Below are 16801 nucleotides of genomic sequence, written 5' to 3' on the forward strand. Positions count from 1 at the left end.
AAACGGATCGGGCATTGACCAATACCTTCACAACACCAAAATTGACCAAACGATTTGAACTTAAGAGGAACTTAAGAGAAAAATTGAATGCAAATTATAAAGGACGAAAAATATATTAAAATAATCTCCATCATCGGTTAACTTTGTCCGAGTAACATCTTTCAAAGAGCTCAACGGAATCCTCTTTTAGTTTAACCAACAAATCTAAATTCTCGTTGTGTCCTAACTTCGAAGAATCAGTTCTATTATCATGTGACAATAAGAAGACATCATGAATATCGTCCGCAGCTACAACTAAGTTTTCGTTGTCAATTTTTAACATTTAGTCAGCTCCATAGAAATTTTTAACCAACCATTTTAATATTTTTGTTGGAAAGTATTTAATGGACAGATGGAGCAAGCCACAAAAACCAATGCTATGATACCCCGTCTCAGAATGAACGAGATTTCAAGACTATACGGGTATGAGACTATACAGTTGCGAAAGGCTTAAAAAAATTTGATAAATACTACTTGTAAAAATGATGTGCATCTATTTTTTGTGAGCTTATTATTTTAAAACTCCAAAACTAAGTTTGTTTGACTTGTGACAATTATTGGATGAGTTATCCCTCTCGGAAGTTTCTATGGTGCGTGTGAAGACAGTTGATACATGCAAAAAGGATCACAATTTCTCAATTCAAAATCATCTTCAAGTTGCAAGTTCATTCATTTTTTGGCAAAAAACTTTAAAATGTTGCCCAAATCCGTATTTAAAAACTACATCCATTTGCATCCATATGTGAGTATTTATAAACTCTTTGTATAAATCAAATCGAAATATGCATCAGAAACAAAAATTTCATAACAAGATATTTTGCTCTAAACTCGAGTAAATAAACCGAGCTAATTCACGAACTTCTCAAATCAGTTTGAAAAATATTTAAATAATATTCAAAAATATCAAATTCGTGTCGAACTTAAAATTTTGGCTATATTTAGCGTGACTCGGTTAGTTCACACACTACTCTTGATATCCACGAGTTTAAATTTACGATACTGTATCTACAACCTGCTTCCTACCATCGATGATACACCAGCTGGATCACGTTTTTCCAATTAAAGATTCAAAAAGAGCAGCTTCTTCTTCCTACAAATACAAATATAGACTTAAGATGTGGTAAATTGATCATAACCTGATAAGCTTTAGAGGGTCAGTGAAGTAGGCATGCATACCACTAACGCGTTGAATTCAGTCTCTCCTCATCTATGGAGCTAATTACGGCGGGATCATCCAAAAGTTCCTGTTACAGCATTTGTCGTTTTGTGATACTGCTTAGCGTTTTGAGAAATAGTCTGACTATGGGTGCTTTTGGCATAATTCAAACACCAAAGAGAAAAGGAAAGAATTTTTTTTAAAAGATAAGATAGAAAGACGCGAGCCTAAAATGCTTACATCATCAGCTATCTGTAACACCCCATTTTTATCCTGCAACGAAAAAGGAATTCGTGTAAGATAAAAAGTGCAGTGCCTCATGATGCAGAATCAAACTTATGCAGGCAAAAAGTTTCAGATAAAACAACATACTACTCCAAAAACACATTGAACTATGAGCAAGAATGAACGCTTTCTTGAACAGAAATATTATTACTAATTTGTTACCTTCACAGCAACAAACAGAAGAGGGTCAGAAGGCGTATAGATCATATAGTGGGAACCATCCTGCACGATGAAAAGTTCTAGGCTGAGAAAAAGCTTTGATCAGGGTTTTTCTTCACAGGCATTTCGTAGGATTGTGCGACTTATAGTTTCATTATAAAATCAGTCTCCCTAAATGATATATCTGCTCAGCAGAACATGACTAACATCATACCAGATGGAAGCACACAATTTCAATGCCTTCAGTCGCCAAACCATCTACATCTTCAGCACTATCTGAATATAAGCGAAAACTATTCATTAGCAAGTTAAAATTCATATTCTGGAAAACGACAACATTTTTCAGAGATGAAACCAACGATTTCCACTCATTTTCAAGTTTCAACTTCATTTGCGAAAATATTTTATCATCCTATTCACATTCCTCTTGCAATCATTATTATTTCAACACAATACATTCAAAATTTACAACAAATATCGTAACAACGAAAATTAAATGACCCAACTAATCTCAAATATGATACCTACAGCTGAAATGTCTCATTCAGAAATACCAAACATATATCATGTTATTTTATGTCCGAAAAGGTACTAATAAGCATAGGAGCTTGATTCTTGGAGGATATCAATAAATTACAATTTAAAATATGTTCTAGAGACGATTCACATATTCACACATGCAATGCAGTCATGTTCATTTAGTGGTCATATAGCAAACGATGAGCAGCTATTTGCAACCTCATAATCTACTTATACAATAAGCAAGAACAGTTTTTAAAAACTAACTTGATTTCTTGATGTGCCACTTTTTAAAAATTATATCATTGATTACCTCTAAAACATAATTTTCATACTATATTATCAAATAAGAGGTAATTATAGAAAGTACTTTTGTTCTCTAAGACGTGTCATTTTTAAAACTAAAAAATATTGTTCTTCTTATTTTCACTAATTTTCGCTCTAAACTACAGTACAAAAGAAAGTTTGAACACCGACAAATCTACTCAAAATTCGTGTTCAGCCATCACTTGTATTAAATGATATCATTATTCAATGAAGGCTACATAATTGCAATCCTATATTCATTGACAATATACAAATTAATCAGATTCATGCATTCATATACATCGATTTTGTGGACAATAACAAGCAGGGGATATGCATGGTCGGCAAGTTGAAATGTTGAATAATTGATACATGACCTTAATTATAACCTCCTCATACCAACATAGTGACCATTTATCGTCGAACCAAGTTTAGAAAAAACACAAACAAAAAATGTCTAAATGATTCTCATCTTCCTAATTGCAACAAACTGAGAGAGTGAGAGGATAAGGAAAATGAGAGTGATGAATTACTATTTTTGAAAAATATTAGCTTGAACGAGAAAAAATTAGGAAATTCACCAGTATGAACTTCAAAAATGTCTTCTTCGGTGTAGCAAAACCCGCCTCGTGCTGTATAGCAAAATCTGGAGGCAGCAAAGGAAAAAAATTGCAAGATAATAGGAAAAAATAGGAAGGAAAAATGGTCGAGATTCTGATACAGGGAGAAAACGTCCAGGCGTTATTTGTCGGGATGTCGAGTGGAACTTTATTTGTTAAATTCACCATATCTAATCCCAACTATCAAAATTCATAAGCAAATGACTATTTCATTTTAAAAATCCCCAAACTCGTATCGACATTTTCCACGTAAAATAGGCAAAATCCCAACTATATGCCACTCCAGAGATTATACTTTAAATGCTAAGTTGATGCCTCATCATACCCACTGTATACCAAATGCATATGAATTTTGGCAAGGGCGTAAGCTGCAGTAGGAAGAATGGCTTCTACTTCTTCATCACTTACCTATATAATAGTTGGAATAAAAGATGTTCATATCATGATACACCAAAATAGAAAGCAGGTTACAAAAAAGGGGAAAGGAGGTTTTTTCCAGTGACTAACAACATTTGATATTCAAACATGAAACCACAAATGGATAAGCTTAACAGTGTGTTTAGATATATAAAAAAAAAGGGAATTGGAATTGGATTTGGATTTGGATTTTAAATCCTTGGAATTGGAATTCCATTTTGGTGTTTGGCAAGGATTTAAAATCTAATTTGGAATTTGATTTGACAATTAAAAAAAATTTCTTTATATTAAAAAAATTGTATTGCTTATTTTAAAATTCTTTTTTTATCAATAAAATTTATATAAATACTTGAAAAATATAAATTTTATGAATATTAAATTAAAAATAAAGTTAACAGATTTTAATAAATTATATTTTTGTCATTAAAAAGAATGAAGTTTTTTTAAGAAAAATAAATATTTTATAGAATTTTAAATATAAAATATTTTTTATTCGATTTTCTCAAGAAATACATATATAATATGATAGTGTTAATTGATAATATAGATTTTGGATAAATGGTATCTTATAAATGTTTTAAAAAAAAGACTTAAAATTTATAAGTGATATAAAAATAATTTGATTGTTTTTAATACTCCAATTCCATGAAATCCCATGAAATCTTACCAATTTTGCAAGGATTTCACTTAGTTAAATGAAATCATATGAAATCCCATCAAATATCGATCTCATTTTGAAATCTCATTTTACCGAACACTAAAATGGTTTTTGCAATTCAAATCCCATCTAATTCTGTGCAACCAAACATACTGTAAATATATATAAGAAACAAGAAAACATAAAGTGGGAATTCATAAATCATAAGTGTTACACATGCTCCACTCTATAAAGTTCCCTTATGGCAAGCAGAAATAACAACTATGATGAGCAATCAAAAATTTGACAAATGATCTGTGTAGCGACACCTGCTACTCTTTCAACTAATATACACAACCTCCTTGCATCGTACTAAATACTAAGTTGGCCAACCAAACCTCTCAATTTCAACGAAGAGCCAAGTGATACTGCCAATAATCTTCAGGAGAACGGATATTTAAGTTAATAATCCTATTTGAACTAAAGTTAAGCACAGAATTTGAACTAATTTAAAGATATTCATATCTCACAAACATCTTATCAAACATGCTCATTTAAGGTCAATGACCATTTAGGTTAGTGATTAGACACATTAAAAACCATAATTATTTTCCATTGCAGAAGTAACCATAGACAAATATATATAAATAATAAATGAGCACTCACTGATCCATGATTTTTCACAGATTAATATTACGCAGGGACTTCCATGTTTCATGCCATAATTGGGCAACACTGGGGCTGAAAATAAGGATTCTACTGACAAAAAAAGAAGAAGAAAAACAACTTAAAACATCTGTTCAGAAAAATAAAATGCATTTTCCAACTCGAGCATATCATTGTAGACGGTTCTTATGCATGAATTCTGTAAGAAATTTTAACAAAGAGAAGGTTTCATATGTTATAATCATTTAAAAAAAACGTTAAAGTATGACTGCCCAAGAAAAGTACAGAGAAATGACACTTCTGCAAAATTGTAAAAAACACGACGACTGTAAGCAAGCTAAAATTTTCAGATGTACCGCAGACCATCCTTCTACATTGACGCTCTTCAGAATCTGAACAGGTCTGTAGATAATAATAGTAAGTAGCCAATCCTTTTCGTGAAGACAAAGAAGTTAACTTGATCACAACCTGCAATCTACTTACGTGTCAACTGGGCACAGTAGCATAAATTCATCTCCCTGTGAATTTCTAAATATCCTCCTTATAACGCACTCCAGCGGGGAGTTATTGGTAGAATCGACCTGAAGTTGATTTTTAGATATCATAAATAAACCATTGAAGAAACAGGGGAGAAATAATGTTATCAACATGGAGACGAAAAGGATGGAGCCTAAAAAGAGAGCAAGCTGTTGTCAAATCTAACATTGGTGTAATATAATCTAGAACTATACAAGAAGAACAGTTCTCTTATGTCTCTGAGTTTGTCATCATACAAAAGAAACAGACATCACTGGCTAACTTCGACAAGTATGTAACACATTCACAATTTATTTCCATAGAATGTGAATCCAAATACAAATACAAATACAAATACAAATTTCTCTATCCTAACACAATCACGTCTTTGTTGGCCCCAATGCAAAACAGAAAAAAAATCCATACATGGGCAACTTTTTTACATGAGTCAAACTCGTGATACTGTAGCCTTAATTCCGGCTAATAAAACTAAAAGTTTTATGATCATCTTCAGTTCTAAGACTCGAATCTATAGCTAATCAATTGATAAGATGGAAAAATTTCTGGCTACTCCTTCAACCACACTGAAAGCTTATATTTCTTATTCAGAATTTTATACCTCACAATGCATTTGGCATGGTCATATCTTGTCGTCCTCCTTAAAAAACTTAAAATTCACTAAAGATGAATTTCATCGCAATAAAAATGAAAGAACGAGTACAATTGCAGAAAATTTAGCATAAAGAACGATACTTTATAACATCGAACTGACACAAGGTAACACCGCACGCCCACACACGTAGAAGTTACTGTACATTATCACTATTCGTATTCAAAATGTTTAAAAACGTAGCGAAAAACTCACAATGGTGGCGACACGCTTATTAGAAGCTTTCAAAACTCTCCCTCGCACGTCCAACACAAAACCCGCAGGCGGCTTCGGAAGCAGAAGCGATGCGTTCTCCGACTGCGACGGTGACTCTAGCACCTCCACCCTACCACCACCATCGGTTTTTCCAATCACAAAATCATCTTCAATCGAATTATCGACGCTATTTTTGCTACTGTGCTTCTTTCTCTTCTTCGTCGTCGAAGACCCTCCACTTCGTTCCTCCTTTGCGGCGGCGTAACAACACTTCAATTTGTAACAAAATCTTGGACTTTTGTAGCAACGGTTGTACCTGAATTGCGGAGAGCGAAAAATGGGAGGCAGTACACTTGAAGAATTTTGCGGGACATATGAAAAATCTGTTGAAAAGGTTGAAAATTTGGGTATGGAGAATGCCATTCGCTGTTTGCTGCGTTATGGTCTATGGAGCGTGGGATATGGACAATACGAAGTGCAGAGAATTCGTAGAATCATAGATATTTTTTTCTTCGCCTCTCTATTATTTTTTGTTTAAAATTAAATTTAATATAATTCTCGATCCATCCTCTCCCACTTCTAGGGTTCGAAACCATCCTGAGTTGATTAGAGAGGTATATGGACTAAGTTGTTTGTGCATGCGATACTTGAAGTTTGGTTAGATAAAAAGTTTGTTCTAGATAGTTCGTTAAGTTTATCAAAATAAATACATAATTAAGCTCGACAATTTTATCAAATTAAACTCGAGCTTAATGGTATTCAGCTCTTAAACTTGTGAGCTTGCTCGTGAGCTCGAGCTCGAGCTTCATTTGGTTAGTATACTGGCCCATGAATTTAGCCACATGCACTTTTTATTTGTTGTCTCCATTGAAAATTTAACGAAAGAGATGACATGTGAATTATATAAAATGAAAAACTCACCCTTCAAATTTTCATATATTGATTGGCATTTTAACTAAGAATGTCCAAAGAGCTCGAAAATAAGCTTTTTAACGAGCTCGAAAATGAGTCTGCTTAACGAATCAAGCTCGAGTCATACTCGTTAAACATAACAAACGCATTATTATCGAACCGAGCTCGAGCTATTTGCGAGCTTTGTAATTTTCGATGAGCCGAACTTGAGCCTAAATGATAAAGCTCGAATTGATCTCGAGCCTATATATATCTCAAACGAGTCGAGCTCGAGTTTGACAGCTTTTAGCTCGACTCATTTACATCTCTAACCTCGACCCACCTAAGAAAAAAATTTATATATTCACACACACACACATATATATATATATATATACATATATATTCACACACATACATACAATCTTTATCATATAGATGCGTTTTTTCACAAAAAGTAAGAAACTCATTAGAAATATCAATTATATTAATAATTTTTCAATTTTACACTTACTTAATGAGTATTTATATAAATAGATGGTTATATTTTCGAAATTTTGATGATGTTTGACTAAACTTATTTAAAACAATGTATAAATTGTTTAAGGATCTTATAAAGTGTGAGGTCTTATTTTAAAAATAAGTTGTTGATTTTTTTAATAAAATAATATAATGAACTTAAATATGTTAAATTATTTTGGCATTATAAAATCATATTTTTACAATATTAACGGAAATAGAAATTATTATTTATTATTAATAATAAATGTGATAATAATAATATATTAATTATTATTATAGTTTTTAATATTAATTTTCATAATATATTATACGTAATTAGATTTGAAATATGATAAAATTAATAAAGATAATTTGATAGTTTAAAAGTATTCAAAGAAGATCATTTTAAATAAGTTAGGGATACCTCAACATTTTTAAATATTTTTTTTAATTTCTTATAAGATTTTTTAAAAAACTTTACCAAACAAATTTTGGTTGCAACTTTGTTAAGAAAAATCCAGTAATAACTTTTGTAAGCATCTGCAAACATTACTTTTAAAAGCTTATAAACTCTCAACGTTATCCCCTACACCGATGTCCTGGCATCGAGCTCGTGTTGAGCGGGATGGTTCGTGCTCTTCCTATCATACTTGTATATGTTACCTTCTATCTTTAATTTGATTTTGTTTCTATTAATTTTTTTTTATTAAGCTCCAACTTTTTTGTTATTTCGTTTTGTTTGTTATGAATATCAAACCTAAAATAATTCAAATCTGTTAAATATTTCACTTATAGCTAGTAACATATTGATATGATGCTTTTTAATGATTTCCGAACTGGTTTTTCTTTCATGTCTTCACAGTGCATCAACGGCAAGAGATGTTTTACACAACAAATTCTGGCCCATCAAAATATATTCTTTTTTGTTTTTTGATTAAGAGCTGTACATTATCTAAATGACAAAAACTTGTGTGAGATGGTCTCAGATACGTATTTTGTTAGACATATATCTTATTTGGGTCATTCCTGAAAAAGTATTACTTTTTATGCTAAGAGTATTACTTTTTATTGTGAATATCGATAGGATTAACTCGTCTCAAAAGAGACCTACTCTGAATATGATTCTTTGCATGTATAAATTAATATAATATATATATATATATATATATATATATATATATATATATATATATATATATATATAAATAATTGCCCAAAGTATGAGGAATGATAGCTTATTGACAAGCGATTAGTGGCTTTTATGAATCACCATGATTAATACTATTCAAATCACACATTCTTTCTGCACTTTATGCAAATTCACTGGCGGATACTGAAGGAATCAACAACATGCTTTCAAAAGTAATACAAGTTTATATTTTAACTTTATTCTGTGTGTGGCGACAACCTTCTTTCTTTTTCTTTTTTTCAGACAGAGATCGCAGCAGGATGGAGGAATAAAATCTATATTTTACATAATTATTCATTAAATATAAAGATTATTTTATTTATTAATCAAGACAATTACAGGGATTATGATTTATTACCTTGCACTCCAAACTCGACCTTGTCTTACAAATACCAAAAAAAAAAAAGGAATTAACTCTCACGTATTTTATATATATATGGCAAAAACTTGTGTGAGACGGTCTCATGGGTATTATTTGTGAGACGGATATCTTATTTGGGTCACCCATGAAAAAGTATCACTTTTTATGCTAAGAGTATTACTTTTTATTGTGAATATGGGTAGGGTTGACCCGTCTCACAGATTATGATCCGTGAGACGGTCTCACATGAGACTCACTCTATATATATATATATATATATATATATATATATATATATATATATATATATATATATATATATATATATATATATATATATATATATATATATTGTGGGGGCGTCCAATTTATAGAACTACCATTGAAAGTGGGTTTCTTTTAAAGGCTTTGACTATATTGTGGGTTTCTTTTATTCATGCATCAAATAATTTTATTTAGGTACAAGACTCGAACCTAATTTATTAATGTCACAAGGAATATTTCATTTATTGACCAAATTCCCGACACAAGACTATAATGGATGCATGTGAGTCCTTCAAACCCCCCAAAAAAATGGTTATTCTTTAAAAGTAAGAAATTTAAATAAATAATCAGTATGAAGAATATTTCCCATACATGCATTCAAGGGCGGAGCCAGTGTGCTTTTCATCCGGGCTAAAAAATTTATATGTAAATTTTTGTATGATTTTGGATAAATTTGATATTAGTTCGGGTAGATAAATTTAAAATATTAAAGATTTTAGAGTTTAAAATTCTAGCTCGGGTAGAATCGGTTTCTTGGTCCCGCCACTGCATGCATTAATTTCCCACACATGCATTAGTTCTTGAAGTGGTGATCATCTTGCTAGCTACATGATAGCCCTAAACCTTAACCAAAAAAACTTCACCATTCAAATGTGTTGAATTAAAGCTAGTATATATCTAAAGAATGGACAACATAACTTCTAATTAAAAACTCATCCATTGATTAATATTACACATAATAATTAGTTTATTCTTGCTGATCTTAAGCACTGAATTATGCAATGATTCAATATTAATAACAATAAATTAATTATATATAGTTGTAAAAGATTGAGCATTTGTGCCCTTCCAACAACAACGGAAGGAAATATTACACGTTAGAATTGAATGGACCTAAAGCAAACCTTTTAATTAAGATATTATTACAAGTTTTTCAACAACACTAGACAAACATGCACTAACATTTTATACCTAGCTAGTGCGATTACTTGATTATTATTAATTTATTTCTTTGCAACTCTCTTCTTTTCACTTATATATATATATATATATAAGCACAAGAAGCAGCCTGAAATTAAAGAGTGTGCAGCAGTTGCCATCTTACAATCTATATTACAAATAATCCCTCTTTGTACATAATTATTGTGAGCAAATTACATACAAGTCAGGTACATAGTAACTATTTATTATATTGTCAGATTTGACTTGTCACATAAATTATAATATATGTAATTTTTTTTGTACATATCAGTGTGTGCATGCGTTGACATATGGAGTTAGTGTTGCTCGTTTTGATTGGATTCTTGAAATTAAACTTGTGGAAAAACCGACCATTCAATTTTATATTTCCCTATATTAGAAACTATGCACGTTATGACATTTTCTTACTTTTGATTCGACCTTTAGAAATTAATGGGTTACAAAATTATTAGTATTATAAATATCCCTCAAACCCTCCTCTACTTTGCCATGAACGACACAGCTCCATTCTTAATTTGCTGTCTTGTTTTGAAATATATGCATATGTATTCCGAACATAATAATTCCTAATGTGCATGTATCTTTGATTTGCTTTTTCGCAAGGCTGTCACAAAAGCTTCATCACATTAACTTGGAACAGTGTGTATAATCTTTCTTTTTGCTTAAATACAAGATGGGTGAGGGTGCTGCCACCGACGACAACAACAACCACCACCACCACCACCACCACCACAACCAAGCGGTAGACATCTCCGTCATTTTGCCACCCCATTTTGGCCCCAAAGATATCGATGATGATGGTCGACCCCAAAGAACTGGTACATACCAATCTAGCTACAACCAAGAATTTTTTTAAAGTGTTTAAATTTTTGTAGTCCAACAACCGGCGTTAATGTCTCATATTTCATATAAATTGCATGCAGAAGGAAATTGTTTATACTGCGTGTTTTTATGCAGGGAATGTTTGGACCGCGAGCGCACACATCATAACCGCGGTGATTGGATCCGGAGTGTTGTCCTTGGCATGGGCCATAGCCCAATTAGGATGGGTCGCAGGCCCAACTGTGATGTTCTTGTTCTCTTTCGTGATTTACTACACCTCAACTCTCCTAGCCGATTGCTACCGCTCCGGTGATCCATTATTTGGCAAGAGAAACTACACTTACATGGATGCCGTCCGATCAAATCTTGGTACAAGATTTCTAAAAAATTAAAGATAATAAAATTAAAAATATCAAAACTTTATAATATATTGCTTTTATATGTTGTTATAATAGGTGGATTTAAAATGAAGTTATGCGGGCTAATCCAGTATCTTAACATATTTGGAGTGGCCATTGGGTACACCATTGCAGCATCTATAAGCATGATGTGAGTATACTAAGTTACTATCGATGCATAAAGTTATTGATGTTCATCTCCATAGGATCAGTTCAAACTTCAGATTTTTTTATGTAGAGTAGTCGTCGTTTTAGTGCATGAAGTGGTCTGTTGGATGTGCTGATTTCTAGGATTTTGCTTATTCTTATCTTGAACTCCATTTATGGAAATTCAACAGGGCCATCAAAAGATCAGATTGTTTCCACGAAAGTGAAGGGAAAGACCTGTGCCGCATGTCGAGTAATCCGTATATGATCGCTTTTGGGATCACACAAATCTTGTTTTCACAAATCCCTGACTTTGATCAGATATGGTGGCTCTCGATAGTTGCTGCTGTCATGTCCTTTACATATTCGTCCATCGGCTTGGGCCTCGGCATCGCCAAAGTGGCAGGTTGAATTTCATTCGAATCAACGGTGATGCGAAGAATTTTTTATGATTTAAACATTCTTTTTCACGCTTGTGTGTTACATGTTTTGATTGACAGAAACTGGAATGATCAAGGGTAGTTTGACTGGAATAAGCATTGGAACAGTGACTGAGACACAAAAGATTTGGAGGAGCTTCCAAGCTTTAGGGGACATTGCCTTTGCGTACTCATTTTCAATCATTCTTATTGAAATTCAGGTTCGTTTTCTGTTATTTTTCTTGCCAAAAGGACATTTGTGTAAGCAATAATTCAACCCAAATAATAATTTTTTTCGGTTCTTCACATTCAGGACACCGTAAAATCGCCTCCATCCGAGTCGAAAACCATGAAAAAAGCCACACTTATCAGCACTATTGTAACAACTGCATTCTACATGCTCTGTGGCTGTATGGGATATGCAGCATTCGGAGACCTTGCACCAGGAAATCTTCTTACCGGATTTGGATTCTACAACCCTTATTGGCTTCTCGACATAGCAAACGCAGCAATCGTGATACACTTAGTCGGTGCTTACCAAGTCTACTGCCAGCCACTTTTCGCGTTTCTTGAGAAAAAAGCATCCGAAAAATGGCCTGATAGCGGATTCATCACTCAAGAAATCCGTATCCCGGTTCCCTTTCTGGAGTATTCGTATAACCTGAACTTGTTCCGGTTACTTTGGAGGACTATGTTTGTGGTGATCACTACTGTTATATCGATGCTGCTGCCTTTTTTCAATGACGTGGTTGGGATTCTTGGGGCTTTCGGGTTCTGGCCTTTAACGGTTTATTTCCCAGTTGAGATGTATATTGCGCAGAAAAGGATACCGAAGTGGAGTACACGATGGATTTGTTTACAGATGCTGAGTTTCGCTTGTTTAGTGATCTCTATTGCTGCTGCTGCCGGTTCTGTTGCGGGTGTGATTCTTGATCTCAAGGTGTACAAGCCATTCAAAACTGGCTACTGAGAGTTCTATAAGTTAAAAGGTTGAATTCATGTTGTGTATCAGATTGGTGGTTGGTTTTGATTTTCATGTGCAGTTCTGTGTATTTATGAGCCAAGAAAATGCAATGGATTTTCTTGGTGTTTTTTCTTCCCCCTTCTTTGGGTCTTTGAATAAAGGCTGGCAGCTTGTAACATAGATGAAATTGAAAGCTTCTATTCTTGATTTCCTCCATTTAAAAGCTGCAAATCGTATGAATAAAATTTCGGGTCTTGTGTATGAATGGGTACCCATGGCTCTTGTTTTGAATTTGGTAATGTTGCTGTTTTTGTTTTGGACCATATTTTTAGCTCCAATATATTTAAAAAGATTGAAATTAAAAAATTTATATCTAAAACTATCAAACACTTGTTTAACTTTTACATTTTGATGGCTCAAAATTTTCTTGGTTTAAGTGAATTTGTGGATGTTCTTTCTCCGTAGTTCTCTCTCATTTTTTCTTTTTCTTGAAATGTTTTCAGTTGATAAACAAAAATAACGCTACCAACCCACTATCCAGAAAGCTAGAACTTGTTTTGCTCCGAAAACGAACTATTAAATACCAACAAATCAGATTTTACCAAGGTTTTGAATTGCTTCAATTGCCAATTTTTAGAATAATGAAATTGATAGACCCATGGTTTTGACTGCCACAATGCGAGTGTAAAATAAACTGTATTGTAACGCAAACAAATCAGTAATTAATATATAAGAAAACAAATTGAGGCTCATCTTAGCGTAAATAGACCTCTCTAAGTAAATAAAAACAAGTTGCCAAAGCCACAACTAATTAACAATGTCGAGCTTTAACAAGTCTGATTCATTTTGAATTTTCAAGCATAATCTTTCCACTTCTTCAGTTTCTTGACTGCCAATTACATTATCTTTCACTTTTTTCATTTTAATTGCATAATCTTTCACTTTGTTTTCATTTTATCGGCAAGCATTAAAGAGTGTAATTGATCCTTTCTTGTTCTTTTATCTCAATTAGGATCAGATCATGCTCTGTCTATGAAATTGTTCCAATGTTATTTTTGGGGCATTCTATTCAATAGTACAGAATTTTTATATTGATTATTTCCAGATGAAGAAACAATATTAGGTAATGATCACTATACGTTCACTGTGGATACTGCACAATACCTATCAAAATTATGACTTTCAAGAATTTGTAGATTTCTAATGAGAAAGAATGAATCGACTCGATAACAGTGAGAAGAGAACGTGTTTTTGCTGTGGTGTTAAATGAGATCATTTACAGCTTGCTTTCTGCAATGTACATTCCACCATGAAGTTCAACTCACTCATAGTAGCAACGCGCCTGAAATAACATGATTTCGGATAACATGGATTAAATGTCAATAATAAGCAAGCAACAGAAGTGAAAAGAAGTTAAAAATTGGAGAAGCTTACTGAGGAGCATTTAAGACCAGGAAGAGAGAGAATAAGTGTATCAGGAAAAAATCTGATGATCGATCACGTTGAAGGTATAGCATTGAAAGAATGAAGAACTTGTTCAAGAATCATTCTCTTCTTCATTTCCAGAGGGTCGTCTAACCTATCAGAATGAGTGATATTCAAAAGGTAGAGCTTCTTAGAAGTGGCGAATGCGGCAGAAAACACCCACTTCATCCCTCCCCTGGTGCTATCAACCTTGTACTCAAACTCATAAACTTGTAGACCTGCATGGCCCACTCTCTCTGAGACAGAAATTACCTCGGCTTCTTTTGTACTTTCCTACACAGCTAAAAACTCTCGTCAGCCCATTTTACATAATGGGTTAGGACAATGATACATGTGTGTATTGTTTGACTTCTCCCATCTATTATAGGGGCTGATCCAGCAGAAGCAAACCGCCCCTGAAGCAACAAAGTAAATTAAAATTTTATATGTAATTTTTCTAACAATGTATATTTCACCTTCCAGCTTCATTGAATCGCCCCCAGAAATCCTAGGTCCACCACTTACCCTCTAGTTTAATGGATCAACATATCCCATATTTGGGAAACATACTTAAAGGTTTGTGAAGGTCATAGTCTAATAGTGTTACTGAACCGAATAATTTACATTTTTCCTGGAAAAATAAAAAACCAGTAATTCACATCTTACGGCTTCTTAAAGTTCAAGAAAGTGGCAACGCTTTTACCATAAACAACAAACTACACAACAACATACAAAAGAGAATGAATATTTGCGAAAAAACACAAAATTGACTCACCTTGCGCCTTTCAGCCTGAATAAGCTTATCTGCCACAAATTCAGGAGTCCCAAATTCTCCAAGGCTCGATATCCTAGTTGGACTGACCACAACTCCCACATTATTAGTTTTGTCGTTTGAATCTTCAAACAAAACAGTTGCCCCCGCTTTATCAACCTGATTCACTCCAATGTCAAGCTGGGCAGATCTAGGAAATCGGAGATAGGGGACTGAGCAGGGATGATGCAAATGAATTTGAGGTGCAAAACACATATTTTTAGAGAAAGTTACAAACATTGAAACAAGATTTTAATTTATTTTGAGTGCCTCTGCGGTTAAAGCTCGATACCATACACACCGATTCCCAAAAATTTCACCATATATAATCAATATAAACATGCAGTAATGATGCAGCCCTACTTAAAACTAGAACATGGGTCACTCCGTATTTGGAGTAAACTGGCGGAACCTCCCGGGACGACCAAAATGAAAACTTTATGCGCTTTTTTGTTTAAATGCAACTTTCTTCCGGTGAATTATATCGTAACCGTACAATGATGATGAGCCCTCTTTTAGAGTATAAGCAAGAAACAGACCTTAATCCAGGAAGAGGGTACGAGGAGAGTGAAGCCATCTTTGGAATCGGTGTATCTGTCAAGCTCCAATAATGGAGATGCCAGCGCCTCAGAATTAAACAAGAGTCTGGAAAATACTAGGTCCCATGATGATAAAAACCCAAAGATTGACAGCTTAAACATTCTTCTCCCCAAAGAAACTCCCAATCTTTCCCTCCATCTTACAGCACCTGAAGAAGAGGTGGAAGATGATGAGGAAGAAAGAAGTTGGATTGGTTTCTTCAGAGTTGATAAAGAAGGAAGAGTGCCAATAAGGTGAGGATGGCTTTGCTTGTTCAACGAAATTGAAATCCCACACACAGCCATTGCCGTTGAAAAGATTTGAGGAACAGGTTCTCCTTTGAGTGGCAGCGACGCTTCTAAACTCTACGGGCTATGTGAATCTGGCTTAAATGGAGAAGTCCAGGCTCATTAGCCCAATTTATATTGGGCCATGGCCCAACAAAAAGAAAAACTAAGATTCCAATATAATTGAAACTTATCACACGCTTTTTGACCCCAAATCAAACACGACTCATTCCTGATTTAAATGTGGTGATATATTGAGTTCGACAATTTTTTTTACAATTTTGAGAATATAATAATTTAAATTGTATCAAAACATATTGTAACGCATTAAAAAAGTAGTAGAAATAAATATTTTATGGTAAGTAACATTTCGTTTATCCCAAATCAAATACTTCCCCCCGTTTCAAATATAAACTTGTATTTCCATTCATTTGTCCTGGATAAATAATCAAATTATTCTTTTACTTGGGTAAAGTTTGGTACATGGGATAAAAGAGTGATTGATAAATAATTTTCTTTATCTCATGTTTGGTACTTT

General features: G+C 33.4%; 2 protein-coding genes and 1 pseudogene across 5 annotated transcripts; 1 reads left to right on the top strand and 2 right to left on the bottom strand.

The window, feature by feature from the left end:
• Positions 1-955: 955 nt before the first annotated feature.
• On the bottom strand, positions 956-6717 carry LOC140836427 (uncharacterized; annotated as a pseudogene).
• Positions 6718-10474: 3757 nt separating this feature from the next.
• LOC140836428 (amino acid permease 3-like) lies at positions 10475-13413 on the top strand. 2 transcript variants are annotated; one of them, XM_073201937.1, is made up of 7 exons: positions 10475-10560; positions 11046-11190; positions 11330-11563; positions 11650-11743; positions 11931-12145; positions 12240-12379; positions 12472-13413. In XM_073201937.1, exons 2-7 carry the CDS (start codon positions 11046-11048, stop codon positions 13126-13128), a joined length of 1485 nt encoding a protein of 494 aa, XP_073058038.1. In that variant the 5' UTR covers positions 10475-10560; the 3' UTR covers positions 13129-13413. The 2 variants fall into 2 exon arrangements, with proteins under 2 accessions (XP_073058038.1, XP_073058037.1); XM_073201936.1 differs by lacking the exon at positions 10475-10560 and having other exon boundaries at positions 10865-11190.
• Positions 13414-14246: 833 nt separating this feature from the next.
• LOC140835955 (psbP domain-containing protein 2, chloroplastic) lies at positions 14247-16333 on the bottom strand. 3 transcript variants are annotated; one of them, XM_073201366.1, is made up of 4 exons: positions 15937-16333; positions 15362-15517; positions 14557-14880; positions 14247-14464 (listed from the first exon to the last, which is right to left on the bottom strand). In XM_073201366.1, the coding sequence occupies exons 1-3, from the start codon at positions 16279-16281 to the stop codon at positions 14620-14622; spliced, it is 762 nt and encodes a 253-aa protein (XP_073057467.1). In that variant the 5' UTR covers positions 16282-16333; the 3' UTR covers positions 14247-14464; positions 14557-14619. The 3 variants fall into 3 exon arrangements, with proteins under 3 accessions (XP_073057467.1, XP_073057469.1, XP_073057468.1); XM_073201368.1 differs by lacking the exon at positions 14247-14464 and having other exon boundaries at positions 14663-15002; XM_073201367.1 differs by lacking the exon at positions 14247-14464 and having other exon boundaries at positions 14663-15002; positions 15362-15538.
• Positions 16334-16801: the final 468 nt, after the last annotated feature.

This window comes from Primulina eburnea, chromosome 7, assembly GCF_022965805.1.
Source record: "Primulina eburnea isolate SZY01 chromosome 7, ASM2296580v1, whole genome shotgun sequence".
NCBI classification, from domain to species: Eukaryota; Viridiplantae; Streptophyta; class Magnoliopsida; order Lamiales; family Gesneriaceae; genus Primulina; species Primulina eburnea.